This window comes from Colletes gigas, unplaced genomic scaffold (assembly GCF_013123115.1).
Source record: "Colletes gigas isolate AHSC1104 unplaced genomic scaffold, ASM1312311v1 Colletes_gigas_Sc00036, whole genome shotgun sequence".
NCBI lineage: Eukaryota > Metazoa > Arthropoda > Insecta > Hymenoptera > Colletidae > Colletes > Colletes gigas.
The window spans coordinates 670,978-690,993 of record NW_025106665.1 but is presented as its reverse complement, the minus strand read 5'-3'; the positions used below and the strand labels follow the sequence as shown (position 1 = coordinate 690,993).

The 20,016-nt window shown below is 42.7% G+C and overlaps 1 protein-coding gene across 4 annotated transcripts in view; it reads left to right on the top strand.

The window, feature by feature from the left end:
• Window positions 1-10,720, top strand: part of LOC122402461 (eye-specific diacylglycerol kinase) — a 40,360-nt gene extending 29,640 nt beyond the window's left edge. Inside the window, exons 3-12 of one of the 4 annotated variants that reach the window (XR_006259515.1) lie at window positions 1,037-1,683; window positions 2,725-3,119; window positions 3,548-3,930; window positions 4,582-4,897; window positions 4,962-5,145; window positions 5,760-6,107; window positions 6,193-6,465; window positions 7,585-7,748; window positions 8,565-8,750; window positions 9,918-10,720. Coding sequence is in view for 2 of the 4 variants with exons in the window: in XM_043405253.1 (XP_043261188.1) it covers window positions 1,037-1,683; window positions 2,725-3,119; window positions 3,548-3,930; window positions 4,582-4,897; window positions 4,962-5,145; window positions 5,760-6,107; window positions 6,193-6,465; window positions 7,585-7,748; window positions 8,565-8,614 (2,760 nt within the window). In the remaining 2 variants the exon portion in view is untranslated. Of the gene's footprint in view, window positions 1-1,036; window positions 1,684-2,724; window positions 3,120-3,547; window positions 3,931-4,581; window positions 4,898-4,961; window positions 5,146-5,733; window positions 6,108-6,192; window positions 6,466-7,584; window positions 7,749-8,564 lie in introns of those variants that run through there. The other 3 variants (XR_006259514.1, XM_043405253.1, XM_043405254.1) reach the window with 3 other exon arrangements.
• Window positions 10,721-20,016: the final 9,296 nt, after the last annotated feature.

The following is a 20,016-nucleotide window of genomic DNA, read 5'->3' as shown; positions in this document are numbered from 1 at the left end:
CTAGCAAGCAATTTTTGGGCAACCGAGTCGGTTAATTCGATTTGATCAATCATTGAAAAAGTAATATCGAAACGACGTCATACAGAAGCTTTCCGTAATTGCGTTCCTTATTTGCATGTACGTTGCTCGTACAGGTGCTCGGTAAATAAATAATTGCACTCGCGAGCACGAGCGCGAGGAACGATACAAGTGCCCTCGCGATTGAATAAATTTAGACATTGTTTGTATCGCGTACGCTCGCAGCACCGTTTCTGGTGCTATATTTATCTTAGTATGTAATACATAATTCAACGCTCGCCGGTGTTTCAGCGTCGGTAGGCACACGACAAAATTGTACAGCGCGGTTATGCGCAAAGTGTTCGCAACGTCGGTACCTTGTAATTGAATAATCGTGTAATTGTATAGAACTGTAAACTTGCGTATAACGACATGGAATTTAGAGAGCACGTTAAGTGCTCTATAACCGATAACGGCGAGAAAAATCCTTCAAGGCAGCCAGACTGTGTACTCTTAATTGCCCGTAACAGTATCGAAACAGTTTATACTATAAACAAAGCGAAAACGAATTTTAAAAGAGGGAATTACATTTATCAAAGATAGATCGTAAGAAAATTGTTTCCAACCAAGTAGAAGAACTCGTCTCGATTCCAAGCCTCGTCGACTATGCAACCATAAAACTCTGCATAAGCCACGAGGAACGTCGTTTTAAGTCTCTTATTCGGGTCTCGGAGCGCGCGATCCATTTGCACTTTGCGGTTCTATTATTTCTGCGCGCTGAATTTAGACTTTAAGTCCATACTTTATTCATCCGCGACACGAACGATGAAAGAATACGATTTAATATCGATCGTCGCAGCAAGAACTGTACTTCTTCGGTACGGTTGAATATAATTAAAAATTTACGGATGCAAAGAACGAGGAAGCGGTGGAACACCGTTAACGAGAAAAATGTAATTGCAAGAACAAAATAAGATAATTGTAGAGTCGAACTTCGAAAAGGAGGGACGTTCTATCGAAGGTTAATTTTTGATTTCAGAAACACGGACCTCGAATGAAATGCGCCGCGTGTAGAGTGGTGGCCCACGCAGTGTGCGCGGTCAGTTTAAATTTCGCCTGCAAATCGAGTTTCCGGGACGTGGGCGTCCGACAGTATCGCGAGCAGACGAACACGCTCCACCACTGGGTCCATCGTCGATCGCAGAAGGGAAAATGCGGGAATTGCGGCAAGTCGTTTCAATCGAAGCTGAGCTTCACGTCGAAGGAGATCGTCGCGGTGAGCTGCAGCTGGTGCAAGGTCGCCTACCACAACAAAGAGGCGTGCTTCAACGTGCAGAAGATCGGTGAGAACTGCGAGCTGGGCGCCCACGCGTCCATAATCGTGCCACCCTCTTGGATCGTGAAGCTGCCCAGAAAGGGTAGCTTCAAGAGCAGCCTGAGGAAATCGCCGCGGAAAAAGAAGTCCGGCGAGGGCAGGAAGAAGTCGAAGGACAAGGACAAGGAGCAGGAAAAAGATCAGGGGCTGTGGGTGGTGAAACCGATACCGACCGCCACCGTGAAGCCGGTGTTGGTGTTCATTAATCCCAAATCCGGCGGTAATCAAGGAGCCAAGTTGTTACAGAAGTTCCAGTGGCTCTTGAACCCGAGGCAGGTCTTCGATCTCACTCAGGGTGGACCTAAAATGGGGTGAGTTTGTGGATAACGCGCAGGATGGACCGGGAAATGGCAGCATTACCAGCGTTGTGCTCCGAACTGATCGAATTACCTCGAATATATCCCTCTATCGCACGATACCCTTGATCCGGGAACGCACAATAAGTTTGTTGAAACTCGATTCTTTGTACATTTTCATAGAGATTCGCCAAGATTTTATTTAAATTGTCTCAAAAAACGCCTCTGAAATTAAGCTGCTCGTAGAAATATTCAGCGACGAAATTTTCGAAGATCCGTGCAAGATGTAAAATCATTTTGCTTTTTTAAAAATAGAAGCATAGTAATGAACATCGAGCCAAACGATTTTGAGCGACAGTTTTAAATTTAGAGGTTTAAGTTTTAATAGAGAAGCGGGTTATTTGAATGGAAATTGAGTTGAAAATGAATTGGCTGAATGGATTAGGCGGGGGTGGGGGGTCGGGATATTGGAAAATATGATAAATGAACAAGAGGTTTAATTAAAGTTCCACTGGCTGGTTCGCTGGCGGGAAGTAGGCGAATAAAGGTGAACAGTTGTCGCTATGGTATTAATGAAACTTTCTCGAGAAGTTTATTCGAAAGTTCGAGCATTTCGTTCGTTTGCATTCATGGGGACGTAAACAAGAGTCAGTGAATAGTATCGCAAACTAGTTACTGATAAAGGTGCTACGATCTTTTGTCTCGCTGGTCCTTTGCTCTTTTCAAAGACCGTTCGATTCTTCCTCGAATATTCCACTTTTTTAAACAATGAAACTCCATTTCCACAAACATTTTCTGATTATAACGTAATTTCCGAATGACTGAAGCATTTACGTTTGCAATATCGAGCTGACGGCACACGAGAGGCACGTTAAAAGAGAATTTCGAACTTTCTGGTGTACAGCGAGTCGTGAAATTATTATTCGATGAAATTACATGATGCGACGAATAAATTCTCTTCGAAGCATCGAATTAGAAAAATAATTCTAGGCACCGGCCAGGTATATTGGGAGGATATCGTTGGATGAGGGTGAAAATTTCGACTTTTTTTTCCAGGCTGGAGTTGTTCAAGACAGTTCCTAATCTTCGCGTTCTCGCCTGCGGGGGCGACGGTACCGTCGGTTGGGTGCTGTCGATACTGGATCAAATCGGTGCATCGCCGCCGCCAGCGGTCGGAGTGCTTCCACTTGGCACTGGAAACGATTTGGCCCGAGCCTTGGGATGGGGCGGCGGTTATACGGACGAGCCAATCGGGAAAATCTTGTCGAATATCGGCGAGAGCGACACTACGCTGCTGGACAGGTGGCAGCTGGTCGTCGAGAGAAATCCTGACGCTCAGGGCGATGACGACAACGGCAAGGGCAAAGAGAATCTGCCTCTGAACGTCGTTAATAATTACTTCTCCCTCGGCGTGGATGCTTACATCGCCCTCGAATTTCACGAGGCCCGAGGTTAGTGTCAACCGCAGACGTTTCATTCCGAAGTCTCTCAATGCGTAGTTCTCGACGTGCAACAGTTACTCGTGGCGTAACGGCAAATAGTTAATTGCTGGCTGGTACTCGTCCTACGGAGAGCAATTAATCTCATCCGAGAGCGCGCGAAATTTTCCATAAAATTTTATTCGATACTTATTTTCGTAAGTTTGCTAAAATTCGTAAATCCTATCCAAATTTACTTCCACTCGACGTCTGAACTGGAGAATTAATTTTTCTAGTTTCGCGGTGGAAAATCAGTGAAAATGTTTTTAAAAATCTATCGAGAATAGGTATCTCGTGGAATCTCTAAAAGTGGAAATGTTTCGACAATATTTGGGGATCCCCGGTTCCGTTCTCATTGAAAACACACGTGTACGAAAACGGCGAATCGCATTGTATTGCAGAGGCGCATCCGGAGAGGTTCAACTCTCGACTGCGAAACAAGATGTATTACGGGCAGATGGGCGGCAAGGATCTCGTGCGACGGAAATGGAAGGATCTCTCGGAATTTGTGACGCTGGATTGCGACGGCCAGGACATGACACCGAAATTGAAGGAGCATCGCGTTCACGCCATAGTCTTCCTGAATATTGCCTCTTACGGTGGCGGAACGCATCCATGGGGCGCGACCAGTGGAACCAAGGAACCATCGACAGACGATGGTATGATCGAGGTGGTCGGTTTGACGACTTACCAGCTTCCGCTTCTTCAAGCGGGTGGGCACGGTACTTGCATAGCTCAATGTAGCGCGGCTAAGCTGGTTACCACGAGGACCATTCCAATGCAGGTTTGTTCATTCAAACGATAAAAGCGCTTCTTCGACTTAATTTCATTAGCCAAAGAATTAATTTGCCACTTATTTGCTTCGATGATTTCAACCCAAATAAAGAACTAAAGGTTTGTTGGTTATTCGAGCAAATACAAATTTTTATATTTCGTCTTAGATTCGCTAGACTCGTCCAGTAAAGCTTTTCTAGTAGAAATTTATCTCCATATTTTTTTACAAATATCCTCCATAATTTTGTTAGACTTTCCAGAGTTCAAGAGATCATTAAATTATTTAAAACGCGATTAAAACACAGATATACAAAGGGTGCATCGTGTCCAAGTGTTCGGTTAGAATTTGAATCAAAGTTTGGAGAGTTTATACAATATAGTACCCCTTGGAAACTAATTAGGATTTCTCTAAAAGCGGGAGTAATTAAGGCGGCCAGCATAGAGCGAGAAAGTAGAACGGGAAATGCGGCGAGACGGGTGATCCTTCATAATCCCATTTTTAAGGTTGCCTCGACCTCCGCTTGTTTAATGATAATTTAATGGTCACGGGTATCGGTACGGCGCTTTGGAAGTTTACTTTTTTAATTCCGGAGAACGGAGAATAACGGCGTTATCGATCGCCCGGAGCCGTATTAAAGAAAAAATGTAATTTCTGACGCAGGTTGACGGAGAAGCCTGTCGTCTGCTGCCATCCATCATCGAGATGAAACTGCTGAATAAAGCGACGATGTTGGCGAAACGAAGAAACGCCGGCAAGCCGCAGCAGGACGTCGTTCAGTTGGAGAGATTGAAATTGCCGGTGATGAAGATAAAGATGTCCGACTACGAGAGGTATCATCACGATAAGGATATGTTGAAAAAGTCGGCGACGACGTGGATATCGGATCCCCTCGATCTCGACGCCACCACGGATCTCGAATCGTTGAGGAAAATACTGGCGAAGGATCACAACATGGACGCGTGTTGCTTCCTCGACTGTGAGTGTCGATGCACGGTAAATTAAAATTCTATCGCGCCACGATACCCGATCTTCTTTTTCAGCTTGCACCGCGGAGCGGTTCTTCAGGATCGATCGGGCCCAAGAGCAGCTCCACTACGTCACCGACGTGGCTGTAGACGCGGTTTACGTCCTCGAGGAGACCGTGGCCAATCAATCATTGGGCGAACCCGAAGAAACGAAGCTTTCTCCGAACCAGGAACCGAAAACGGCTCAGCCGTCGCCGAGGTACTCCAAGATAATCCTCTCCATAGATTCGTTCATCATTAATTAACACGTAGCTTCATCGTGGCTGTACCGTCCTCTGTAAATACTGCTCCTCTCGAGAGGGTTCTTCGTGTCTCGTATAAAATGAAATACTTTCTTTTAAACTATATTTAAAATTTGCTTTTCGTGGGGTTCGTTTCTTCGAAGTCGATTTTGGAGTTCTTCGATTTTTTTTTCTTCGGTACAGCACTGGGGTATATCATTAGCAACTCTTTTATCATTTATGTAAACTATTACGGAAAGTTTCAGTTTAACGTATCCGTATAATTTAAAGAAGAATAGGTTTTAAGACACGAGGAAACCTTGCGTAACGAAATACTCGTTTCGTGTTCGTCGTATAGCGATATCTTGTTTCTCCATGTGGTAGTGACTTAACTTTCGTATTTCTGTGTGTTACAACGACGAGCATAGCTGTGAGATTTGAACGCGTAGTCGCATTTTGTACATAACTATGTGTAATAATGATACCTTGGCTCCAGCGTCTTGTCCCCCTCACACATTCGTCTGTGTGTCCATGATAATGTAATGGTAATGGAATCGTATCATTAGATTAATAGAAAGAACGTGTAATATAGCGAAGAACGACCAAAGACAAATGCAGCCATGACAGAAGAGCCGGCTAGAGACGAACCAGCCGAAAAAGCACCAGCTGAAGAAGAACCAGCTAAAGAAGAACCGAATGCGCGACCGAATCCGGTACCGGAGAGTACAGCGCCAAACGATCAAGACTCCGCGAAGTCTCAGGGATCGATAAGCAAAAGTGCAACGAGTAGCGAACCAAAGAATGCAAGGAACGGGGAGAAAGCGTCGGTTAACGCGAACAGAGTAGCTGAAGACCCTATAAAGCAAAGTAGTTCCTCGAAATCGATCTCTGCGACGGTTGTCGGTCAATCGCAACATCAGGCACCACTTACCTTCATTAGGTGGGTCATTTGCAACGGCTGTACCTGAAATGGCTTCGACTCGAAGCCAGAACGCGCGAAACAGCTCAACGTTCGTTTGTTGCAGTCCACGTGATAGGCTTTTCGGTCTGAGTTCTGAGGTCCACTCCTTTAGCACGGGATTACTCGAGAAAACCAGCGACGGCATCCTGAAAGCGGCGAAAATCGGCGATTTTCAGGCTCTTAAGGATCTCCACTCCAAGGGATACTCTCTCTTGTCTATCGACGCCACTGGACAAACTGCTCTTCATCTGGCCTCCAGGCATGATCACAGGGATATCGTCAGATATCTCATTGCTTGCGCACCATCGACCATTCTCAACATGATTGACAACGATAAGTAAGTTTCAATTTTGTCGTCGATTGTTACGCGGTGGCGACTTCCTCTGTTCTCAGATTTAATTCGACGTCTCGATGCTCCGCAAAATAAGTCGTAGTCGTGGAATAAGTTGCTTTGAGAATTTTCCAAATTGTCAAAAACGATACTTAACGTTTGTCTTGAAGTTTGAATCGATCGAATTCTATTTTTTAAATATCCCGCACAAGGCGACGTCAATATTGGGAAGCGACATCGTCTGAACGGAGGATGTCGCCTCGACATTGTTTACGGAGGATGAGACGTCTCCTCAAGCAGAACTATCGGGTATCGTTAATCCTATCAATTTTCTGTTTGAAAATAGCGATGGCTCCGATAATAACGAAACCCACGGAAATTCCAAACGAAAGCGTATCGCGTCAAAAACTAGTTCATACTCTTAACGACGTCGATACGGTAAACGAGGACATTTTAAAGTAGAGAGATTTTAAATAACGAAGTCTGATTTAGCGCGCTCGCGACTCGAAACGAAATGGCTCGTAACGAAGCATGTAAATGTACTCCCACGGCTTGGAAACAGTTCCGACCGTGGTTCCCCAGAGTAAATTCGTGGGCGATTATCGACATTAGCTCCAGGAACAAAAGTGAAACGTGTCCGAAAAATTAATTGAAACACGTCACGAGTATGAAAATATTAAAAATACATATTCGAGGCGTTATGAGGTGCGTTTTTTTTTGTTTTTAACTCCTGGGGGTCGTTTGAATACGAAACATTGTTTACCGGTAAAATCACCTTCGTTTTCTCGCTCGGTCCCCGGCGTAAAAGAATCTCCAAGGAAATTCAGCGTACATACGCGGAAAGTAGAAGCCTTTAAAATAACCCCGGGAAGATTATTGGACTTCTTTTCTCGGAGTTGGAATAATACGAAGATTACTACGAGCGACAGCGTGTTTACGGGATTTCCTCGAAGACCAGTCCCTTGGCGGAGCAAAAATTTATTTCGACTTGTTTCCGCTTTTTCGAGAAACCGCCTTTCGCTAAGTTTGTTTATGACGGGGCGTAACGTCGGTCCAAAGGGCACGCCTATTCCTGGCGTGTAAACAAAAATCAAATAAAAGGAGAGATTTTTTTTCTACTTGCAGAGGTCAGACCGCTTTGCATAAAGCGGCTCAATATAAGCGTCGTTCCATTTGCTGCATGTTAGTAGCAGGCGGTGCTAGTTTAACCATCGCGGATCGACGCGGCCACACGCCTCGTGATCTTGCACTGCAAGCGGAGGACCGCGACCTCGCAGCATATTTATATAGTGAGTGTTTTGGTCTTTTTCTCGAAACGGACGTTATTAAGGAAAAAATTCTTCCCGGATAAATAGAACGACCTATGCACATAAGGTCGCCAGGATGCATGCTTTAGCTACTCGACTGGGACCACTTCGTCGACTTCCTTCGTATATTATTATCGATTTTAATTACCATCGACAAAGATATCCGCAGTACGAAAAATAATTTCAATCTTTTTTAAAACAATTTTTTTGCTCATGAAACGATCGATATATTTTATTTTCATTTGCATTTATAGAATCATCGAAGTGATTCTAGTTGCCTGGCATGCCTCGTATAACAGGACGAAGAGAATTTCCTAATAAAGCTTTTTTTCATTGGGTTGTGCCATCATTATTTGCCACCTTTTTAATTACTTCGCTTTTTATTGAAAGGTTTCGAAGGGGAGGGAGTATAATAGAAATATCACGACAATGCGCGCGAATTGAGAAATGGAAACGAATAAGAAGCCACTGCGAACTATTTATAACGAACACTGAGATTTTATTTCATTTTTATTTTGCTTCTCGATCGAACTGCTAGCGCAAAAGCGATCCCAAGATCTTTTTTACGATTAATGCGCGCAACGTGGCGCCTAAAAATATTGTTTTACCGATTTAAAAGAAGGCAAATAATAATCGTACCGCTCAGTAAAAATACTGGCGTCCACAATTTTCGATACTTTTCGATTCGTCCTGATCGATGGTTTCGTTGGATCGAGGGAGATTCCGTTAAATTAGCGTCGCTTTCGGCGCTGTTGCCCTTTCGGTGGATCGTTAAATCGACGTTGTTCGGTGATCTAGGTCAAGAGCAGTTCCAGCTGACAACGGAAGAAATGGAGAATGCCCTTTGACCTCCGATCGTAATTGGCAGGGCCTGAGCCAACCCTAGGTGAATCTGCCGTCGTTGGAATCCGGAGGAACCCTAGTTCACGACGATCCACCCCGATCGTCGCGTAAACCGCGCGTATTTTGACGACGATCTCTCGCGTAAGTCGCAACGTGATAAATCGATATTCTTCTTCGATAATTTAGGTAATGCGTATTTTACCAGGTGCTCTCCAAAAAAGAAAAAAAAAAAAAGTGTCTTTTTTTTCTCATCGAAACCTCGAGATCACTTTCCACGAGCGTGTTAACGATACATTATACATACGTAGGTAATTCCGCGCTACACGTACGTGTTATATACAAAGGTAGCGATTTTTCGATTACGAGTCTATACATACACGTGCACGTATATTTTTAAATCGCATGCCCATATACACCCGCGCAACGAGCATACACGTAAACAAATTATACGCTCGTTTCTCGTCGACGACGGAACGACGCTCGCGTTTCGTTCGTAAATGAAAGACAGAGAGAGAGAGAGAGAGAGAGTGAAAAGAACAAAGGAAAAATGACATTCGACAACACGAAGATGGGGGGAGAACAAATAATATCGGTAAGAGATTTTTGCTCATTCGCGATCTTGCTCGCGACAGCGAGTTCAGAACCCGAAAGCGATCCAGACCGAATCAGTGAGAAACTAGGATTAAAAGGGAAAGTTTGATCGGATTTTAATCGTGAATACTATTATTCGCATCTTCGTTTGTATAATTTTTATTTTATATTTTTCTACGTTCCATTTCTAGCTTATCTACCGACAGAGTGGCTTTACCGGTTTATCTTTAGTCCGCGATTTTTACATTTTCCTCCGCGTCTAGTGATAACGTATAATATTTTCAGCGCGGAAAGAAAATCGAACCTAAGTAGTATTTCAGAGAGTTGGACAGAATCTTCGCTTCTATTCCAATTATTATTACGAAAACTCGATCGTTGACATCGTTCTTGAAAACGATATTGTTAAAATTTTTATTCGACGTAACGATTCGAGCGGGCTTCGAGTGCCACTGATTTATCGTACGCGATTATCGCGTTGAATATAGTATATATATATCGAGAGAGAGAGAGAAAAAATTCTATCCGACTCTGCTGGGCGTCTAACGTGTATGTATTTCTATCCTCCCGTTGAATTCTCCTCGCTTGTTCTAGGATATCTCGTTGCATCGGATACATATCTTTTTCTATAAGTGTCGCGTTACATATATGAACATATATTATACATATACATATATTTTCTACGTACGGTTAATAATGAATATATTTATTGTCTCTAAGATGCAGAAGTTTCTTCACGATACTGTTTTTCTTGTCCGTGAACGCTCGTCGAACTTCTTGACGCTGCTTGGACACGCATACACAGACAAACAAAAAACACTTACACACGAATAAATACACGCAAGGAAGAGAAAACGAAACGCAAAAAGTAACCAGCCTTCCGAAAAGGATTATTATTCATCGTTCGACTCGAAGATACGTTCGGATCGACGCGTGGCCGATCGATCTCTAGCGCATCATTCTCGATCGCTTTAAATTTAATCGACATGTTTTCCAACGCCGTAAATAGCAGGTCGCTGTTGAAAAGAACGCGGAAGTTTCGGGTTGCCAAAGCGCCGTGGATCGTTTCGCCTAGCGTCGGATCCATCGATGTACAACGCCACTCTAAGGACGACGGGATCCAAGGTACCAAGCAGTTTCATGTTCATCGCGTAAGCACGTTAAACTCATTTAGGCGTTAATCGATTGAGATCGACGAGGACGAGAGAATGAACAAAAAAAAATATTGAAAAAACAAAAAACACGAATGCAGCGCGTTCGAATGAAAGGAGCGAGAGAGTGTGAGAGGGAGAGCGAAACGTGATAAAAGAGAAAGAGAAAATTATCTCACTCGGTACCAAAATGAAAAAGGGGATCAACGTACGAACACCAATTAGCTCTTAAAGGACGGTCTATCGTCGCCATTATGATACTGTTAATTACACTTAGACTACTCTAATTTTACCGTCGAATTATATATTGTATAATGTATGCATAGTATCCTTCTGAGTATTCGTCCTGCGGGCAAGAGAATTATTCTGACAGTATGGAGTCACGACGATATACCTGTAGGCGTCTGCGAGGTAAGTTGTCCCTGGACGCGCGCGAACGTCCGATCGATCGCTCGATTCGATTTTCAACGGTGTATATATATTTTAAATAACGATTTTTAAACGTACCAGAGGAGGAGATTCTTTTACAGTGACGATCAAACGTGTAATTTTTATGAATATCGAAATATCGAGAAGATCTATGGTTTTAAATATCTAACCGGAACACTTCACTTTCCACTGTCTTAAAACAGTCTAACAACGTGTATTAAAAATACTAAAACGTTACACGCGTGCAGTTCCGAAACTATTAGTGTTTTATGCATTATCGAGCCATCGTTGGCAACGGCAAAGCCTCCCCTTTAAAATGGTTCTCGATTTTTGTCGATCCGACTTTCCGTTTTGGAGATATCGCAATTTATGTAAATGGCAATTTTTCTTAATTCGACTATCTCTGTCTCCGTCTGACTCGTGACCTAGTTACTACGATCACGTGCCGGTCAACGACCTTGACAAGGCCGTAGTAAGAAAGTAAACAAACGCTTCGACGAAAGTAAACAAACGCTTTATATCTCCGAAACTAGCCACCGCATCAATTTGAAATTAAGAATCGCTATATCACCGGAACTAATAAAGCTATCGACTTGTTCGAACGCTCATTTTAATTGGCATTTCATCCCCTACCTAGCGATCATGTCACCTACTATAATTTTTGCTATCTTCTATGTTTATTTTGAAATTTACTTTGACGCTACATACTTAAAGTAGTTTCAGCACTTCCTATAAAATATATAAAATATATAAGAGAAAATATGCGACATGAAAGAGAAGGATATCTTATGAATAAACTTGAAAACGAAAAAGAGAAAAAGGAAGACTGGTCGTTTGACTGGTCGTTTGACTGGCCATGATAGGTATACATGAAGTGCCGGTAGTTTTAGTGTTAAGAGACCGACATCCTGATCTTCAAATTCGAAACGTAATCGATCGTTAAGACGACAGGATCGAATCGAGCGCGCGAAGAATTGCCGCACAGTCGAGCGCGTCCCCATCCTCGTGTGTCTCTTATCCTTTGTAATTACCGAGTACTTTTAAGGATCGTTAGGCCGATAGAGAGGTTTAGCGACGAGTAATCGTACGTGTACGTATATAAATAAGTACATCCGTAGGGTACAGGTATTCGATAACGATGGCAAAAAAAAAAGAAAAAAACGATTTAGAGATGCCTTCGAGTGTAAGATACGTTGTTCTGATTATTTTTTATATGTAGAGAGTATTAATCGTAACGCCTTTGTAACTCACCTGGGGAATTGCGACGTTCATTGAACGAACCACCGTTGTATTTAATGTCCCTATTTAACGAAACGCCCGTCGCGAGCTAAGTCCTTCGTGTAATAAACGTCGCAACGATTTTAGAGGCCAGTAAGAGAAGCCGGAGTATTAAAGACTTTGAACATTAGTTGAACACGTTCTGTTTGATTTACAGCGATCATTATCCTTGCGTTGTCGACGCTTTGTCGTTGCTTTCCGTTTTTATCCTTGGTTACGACGCGATCAAACTCCTTGTCCAACATTTCCCCGCGTTTCGAACGGTCCCGGAAAATTTCGGGATCCTCGAATTACCGGATTTCCGGTACCGTTCGTCGCGATTCGAGCCACCTTTGCGGTACTCGGTGCGAAGATCAAACGTTTCCGTGCAATAATTCGCACCACCATTTGTCGATACGACTGTTCGAACGATATTTATCGAGCGTTTGGGGTTGTACAACGGGTCGTGTGACGCGGCTGCCCCGTGCTGGATGGTTGGAACGTGTGTGGTATTTATTTAAATGGAAATTATTAAGTCGAGAGTGAATATTGTTCGATGTTAGAAAATATACGCGAACGAAACTGGAATAGTCGACCTATCATTTGCGAAGAAATATTTATATTTTACTTAATAGACCGAATGGAAATATCTGTTTCTTTGCAAGTGCTTTTCAATCTTTATATTGAGATTTCGAAATGTCGTTCTATATTCGGTCGTTCGATATTCCATCGATGAAATGTAATATTCCAACGCCAGATGCATTTGTAAAGACAAATGTCAGAGGAGCGCAGAAGTCACGGTTCTGAGGTTCCCGACGAGTTTTATTTTGCTCCCACGTTGTGCAATGCCCATCGGATTCGAGGATATTAAATTTTCTTTCGTCTGTAAAAATGATCGGATTCCAATACCAGATATTACAATAAGTATTGTATTATTTACATAGTCTTTCGCGAGGACTTCAGTTATTTGAAATTTTTCATTTTCTACGGATTGTACAACTCCACGCATTTTGCAAGCGTCGTTCGAACAACCGTGTCGATGATAGTTGTACACAGTGGCTTTTATAACCGGCTCTACGTACGATAAATCGTCCTGTTTGTGGTTCTTATTACACATCGATCATCGACAGGAACAGCTGGGTTTTACGATCGTCCTACGGTTCTCGTCTCGCGCGAATCATCGTCGAAGTCGCGTTTATTGGGCGAAGAGTGCACTTTCGACTACTGTTAATCGTCCTGTGGCTCGCAGGAACTCGTAACGTTAACGAGCGCGATCGAAACATCCCGGAATCGGAGTTTAGGCGCCGATTATCGCGGTGCATTTACACGTTATTGATCAAGCGTCGTTCGACAGATCGTGAAAGAATCTGACGGCGCAATCGTTCATCGATTAAACAAATTTTCGATAATCGGGTTGTCGGATTAGTGCTGTCGAATACTCGATGATTAGTGTTGAAGCGAATTATGTTCGATGGTTGGTAATTTTAATTCGTAATTGTCGATTGGATCCAATTTTTATATTGTTGCAATTGACTGAAAAAATAATTATTTGGGTAAAGGAGATGAATATTCGAGTCTCAACACTAATTGTCTCGGTAATCACGTATTTAAAGGTACGATTCTACGAACTACCCAATATTTTCTGCGAGTTGTGTGCGATTTCAAGAGATCTCCTGTACCTGTATTAAAATTACAAATAATTGTATACTCCTCTCATTGGTGCGTAAATCTAATACGAAACAAATCACGATGGATTAACTCTGGAAACGTTTCGAATTTCTTACGAATTTCCACGAAATTTATTCTGATAGCGTCGTTGGTCAGTTCGTTCATATGTACGTGTATAAGTGTATTTTTACTAAAAAGTTATATTTATCGTCTTAAGCAACTAAACTGAACGTAGTTACGTAATTCGAATACACCGATATCCGGTAAATTTAATTGTACAAAGAATCGATCTAATTTTGTCTGTTCTTCCCCCTCTTGGACCACTCGTTTTTCGAAAAAGAACAGGACGCGACAAACTTGACATTCCCTTTGAACTTTCTAGAGTTAATCGTAGCTTTTAACCTTTCGTCGGAATTCAATCACGGACGCGACGCCTGTTCTCCCTTTTTCTTCTATTTTTCTGTTTCTTTAGGTCGATCGATTAATAAACGAACGACCCGTCGTATTGGAACGTTGCTGCGCTACAGTGTTCCTTAAACGACTAATAACGAACATTAAAAGCCAATTTCTTTACATTCACAATTATCGAGCAGTAATTTGTTTCAAATTTTGAAAAATTTACTCGAGAACAGAAAGGTGAAAAAAGGGACTCGTTATTTTTTGTACGAATAACTCGCGTAACCATTTTGGGACACTGTATCGCGACAAAAGTCCTCGCTTGTACATTGATACAACGTAATACACGGACACTAATGTATATACCTATACGCCAGATACGAATACGATGATATTTATTGAATTTTTCGAGTACTTAATAAAGAAAGAAAAAGAAGAAAATCAATGCCTTTTGCGGTTCGAAGCTGTGTCGCGAATCAAGGGAGAACCGGATTGCGAAGATGGCGAACGAAGCTGTAAGATCGGCCGCCACGAGCCGTTTAATTTTTCTTTTCGTTCAAACACTGTTCTATTCGTCGTCGGTTAGGAACCGTGTGCCTATTGCTCGGTTTAGCGTTAATCTTAGGGGATAATTAGGGCGGAGTTTAGGGTCGAGTGTCGAGTCGCGGGTCGAAGCCTTGCGCCGATCAATCGGTCGCATCGTTCGAGAGTCTTGGCGGAGAAGTTCGAATCCGACGATAACGAGGATTGTACGCGATGCTAATTAAAAGAGCTAAGTTCGCATGGCCGTGATCCAGAAAATAGTACGAACCGAAACGAACGTTTAACCAGGAAGATCGATTCAGCGACGGATGGATATCTTCCGGCGAGATTAAGCTCGTAATTTTAACTAGCTGGCTGGCCGTGAAAATTCCAAAATCCGAAATCCATCGGTAGAATCGAAGTGGGTCGAACGAACGAGGCCAATTACCGATGGATCACCGGACAGAAATTACCCTTAAAACGTGCACTCGCTGTTAGGGTGTTAACGATATCCCTCGGGCGTCGGAGCCGACGCGTCGAAAAGTGGACAAGCGGTTTTGACGCGTAGAGATTGGCCTTGCCAGTTAAAGTTTAATGAATCGGAATCGTTAAGCTCGTGGGAGCTTTGCCCGCTTCGGTTCTAGAACCGTCTGGATGCTATTATCGTCTATCGCCCAGAAATAGTTCGAAACTAAAGAGAGTTGCGATCTCGTTTAAAATCTGTTCTCGTTCCTAGTTTTACGGTTTCAACCGAGACTCGTTATCTTAAGTTTTCTCGTATTAAATCTCCGACGCGACGAGAGAGTTTAACCGCGGTGCATGGAACCGCGATTTTTCTTTTATGGACGCAAGAATGGGAGACACCGATAACGAAACTTATAAAAATGTTATCAAAGATCGTCGCTACCTGGGTCGATCAGTGGTATTAATTTCAGAGATTATAAAAACTAACGGTGGGAAGTATAGCGTTGCTCGTAGTCACGCTTCTTTTTCATACAGAGTGTACAGTATCGTTACCCGAACGACCGAACGGTACGAGTACAGTTATCCGAGCGATATTGTATTTGTTATCCTTTTTCTAATGTAACCCGATTCTCGCGTGAAACGTGTATCAGAACGCGACGCGAGGAGGCGATAGATCATAAAAACGAATATACAAACCAAATTTGAGATTTTCCTTGCTCGTTTCTCGTTAAATGCGTTATGTGTGTGTTCGCGCAACGAACGACCGTCTCGTAAAACGATCAAATTTGGTTTGATGGATCAAGAGCGAATCGTGACCAAGAGTCAGAGAACAAACTACGTTCGGGAAGTACTCTTTCGAAACTCGTTATCGTTCGAATGGAATCGTGATCCACGCATAAATCGGGAGGACCGAACGGGCAAAGTTTCGCTCGAGACCGTTGAAAAAAAGGACTCGAGGCAAAGGCGGCGTTAGTTCTAGTAGATAAGTCGTGAATGATGATGAGATGACGACAAAGAGAGTGTGAGAGAATAAACCACTGAAAGAGAGAGAGAGAGAGAGAGAGTGAGCATAAGAATTGTGCAGTTTCCCAAGGGAGGAAAAGAAACACAGTATTGCCTTTCTCAGGGACGCGGTCTCGGTCTGTGTGTTTCATCTTAAGTTCTAGAGCAATAAATCGGCGACAATCACGGCGTTTCGGGCCGAGTCCGCGTCGCCGCCATTTCTCGTCTGTCCGCGCGATTATTTACTTCCTCTACGTTTTCGACGGCGAAATCCACGCTGACGATCGATCACCGGCACTGTCTCCCTTCTTGCATCGATACGCGCCATTACCGCTTCGCTCGATTCGAGCAGAAACACATTGTATTCTTTAAATTAGCATTTTGTTATTTATCGTAAAATAATTCTTAAACCAGACACGGGCTAAGAGACTCTGTCACGCTGAAGGAACGTTAAATTTAGGTAATGGTACAAGCTAAAATTGCAACGACCGTGTCTAGTACCTAAATAAACAAGTCACATTGAGTCTCGTGGTTGCCTACGCGCGATTAAACCACTAATTTTGCTCGTTTTCGTGGCTGGGGTGTACAGTTCCCCCGTTAACGAGGAAACCTCTCCACACGAAATCCGAGAGACCCTATTTCATTGCAAGAAGGGAGGTAGTACTGTGTACTGGAGACCCCGTAGAGAATGTCCCTGGACGATCAGAATTTTTGAAAACCATTAAAATTTGAAATCTGACTTTCTCATCGCGAATGCAATTCGGGGGCATTCTTTGTGGCGCCTGGTACTTCGCGCGACCAGCATTGTTTCCGGTCCCGCGTTCAGGAACGCCTCGTCGACGACAGTGGCACCGCAGTTTCGCCTAGTTCTCGCGTCGAATTGTTTTGTTGAAGCGTTGGGGCGTCCGTAATCTGTTGGCACTTCGACCGCCGAGCACGGAAATCGTTCATGGAGACGTTTCGCCCCGTAACCGGTGAACCGTGAACGCGAAAACGTTCCACCGTTGGTCGTTACGTCGCTAGAACGGGCCACGAAATTCATTCCCCGTTTTAGGAATACGTTCCCCATGGAAATATCATTTAGCCTCGAGCACCGAAGCAATGGCTGTCGCGCGAGAATTTTTAATACTTTCCATAACTTCGAGAAGCATGTAACTTTAAATTTTTAGATTTATAAAAATACTGTTTCTTTTATCGATGGTATAATATCTGCTTGCTCTAGGAGCCATTGCTTTGCCGCTGCGAATATTCGTCCAAACGTATAACAAATTGTGCAATTTTATCGTTAATTTTAAAGCAGTCGATGGACAGGTGCAGATTATCTGAAAAATGACGTTTTATTGCAAAGACAAATATTTTTGATGTTCGCGTTAGTATACATTATTAACGAAGTTTGGATTGTTTTCTTTGGATTCTACTCTGCTGCTCCGATCTTTCTCAACCGACAGTTTGTATATTTTTCATAGCGTTCTGATTCCGATGGGATTACTTTCTCTCTGTGCTTCGTACCATCTCAAGACAGATCTCGATGCAGCGAATGCTACCAAACGAAATAGGATGTTATTTTTGCTCCGATATTCTCCTTCTTTATCATCTTTGAATCGCCCACTACTTCTCCATAACCTCTCAGTGATTTCTCGGTTTTTGTCCCGGTATTATTATTCGACCAGCTCATCGTAATTTTCATAGTTCGCGAAGCTCTCAATAAAACCGTCTCAATGGGTTAATATTCACGTCTATTCGAATAATCATAGATACGGTTAAACAATGTTTAGATAATCAAAGTTCCGCTGTATAACTTGCTTGAATAATTTGTATACAGTATACGACCACGAATAACACTGAAGTTACCCAACCTTGAAGTAATTTAGCATACGTAACTGTGTGCTCTTTCATTAGTCTCCATCGATCCATAGATACATTGTTTTCATACGTATTAGATCACTTCACGAGTGTTTGCGCATTATATTTTAGTAACTTGTGTCTTGATGTAAACGTAAATTTAATTCTATACGCTTTGCATTGCTCGAACATGGATTAGAACAAAATGTAATATACTAATTTTCGTAAGAAATTATGAATCGCGTTTCTTTGTTTCACAAACTGAAACGTAAGTACTGTTCTCCTCGAGGCAAATGGAATCGTGCTACTTTTCGTAACACGCGTTAAAATAATATACCCATTGTCCTGTGTACTCTTCAATTTCATTCGATGACTTTCTTTACTCGCATTCTACGTTTCAAAAAGAAAACGTTACCTAATAAATAGTACAACTGGAAAGAAGACCCAAATAAAATAAAACAAAAATCAACCGACTCTGGTTCAATTTTACAATGGTTGGCGCAACACCCCCGCATCGATTTTCATATTGTTTATTATTTTTCCCCTCACCGATGGACTCTGTTTAGTGACTCGAACAACGTACGGGTATCGTACGAAAGATTCTCGCGTTGTAAAGTGTCGGATAAACCGGGTTACGGGGCGTCGATTAAGTCCGACCAGCGAAACGTTTAATTTGTTAAACGTACGGAATGTTCAATTGATTCCCTGAACGATTCTAGCCGGTTGGTTCGTTGCGCGGCGCTAATTTAGACTGCAGGCGGTCTGTTTTGACTGCGGCAGAGCGGGAAACAAAAGGACCACTGTTGTCGCTCGGTGCGTATTGTGAACGGCGACCTGAATACTTCGATTTTACCCTCGGTAACGAGCCGAGCTTATTCCGTTCGTATTTCGTTGTCGCGAAAGTTGGGTCTGTTCTATTCTGCGTTCGCCAAATACAGGCACTTGGCCTGCGATAATTGTTTGGCCCAGAAGAGCTGTTGGGATCGATTTCGCCGAAGGTTCATTCGGATTCGTATGACGGGATTCGATTCCTAAAACAACCACGGTGCATGCTTTGTCACGAACAAATTATTCGAGCCCAAACACGCTCGCGTTATTTTAATTCTCTTCTGGATCTCTTTAAGGATCGCGTCCGCTTGCTCGACGGTTTGGAAGTACCCGTCGATATTAATAATTTTTTATATTTTCACGTTTGAAGTACGTTAACTCAGTCAGGAAAGCTTAGATCGTGCTTTTGCTTCGATAATATCCTCCTGGAAGTATTATTTTTAACATTTTCTTCGCGAAGCGTCAATTACAGGCGCGCGATTATGCCACAATGTAAACAAGGAGGTATCCAATCGATACCTCTACGATATTATATCAAAATTGCTTGTCGTAAATATTTTACGACATCCTCGACAGAATGTCGAGTTTAATCGCTTTGGATGAATAATTATTTCGTTATTTATTCTGCTTCGTGAACGAGGTTGAACGTAATTATTATTTTCGAAGGAACAGCGCCCGTGCACGTTTAGTTCCCGAATTTATTATAATTGCAGTTGTAATCGTTAATTCCCGAGGCGGTGAACGTTCGATGATTTGCGTGCGAGCGTGTTGGAGTTTGAATGGAGTTGTTCCGGCCAGTTTTATTAGAGAACCTTGCCAAATGCAAGTATTTGGTAACAGACAGGGATCCGAACCAACGTTAACGCAGGAACGACCGTGTAATTGCAATGACTTCTCCAATTACTTCTCGCTATTTTCTGAGTCTATGTAACTTGTACGAGTAACTTCTGATTAGAAGGATGTATCAAACGATTACTTTATAAGTAATAAAAAGATTTCTGATTCTCGAATTTCCTCTTTACTGTACCCTGTTCGATGAACGTATCAGTTGTCATCTTCGATTCGCCGGAAACGGTTATTTTTTACATGTTTTCATTGTACGATTTTCACATAAATTGTAACGATTTAATTCGCAATCCGCTAAATTCAATTACCTGCGCGCGCGTGTCGTTAATTCATAGCGTGCAATGTGTGATTTGAAACGAGATACGCATCAACGAAGCGTACTGTTACGTAACAGTGGAAACCGTACATTTACA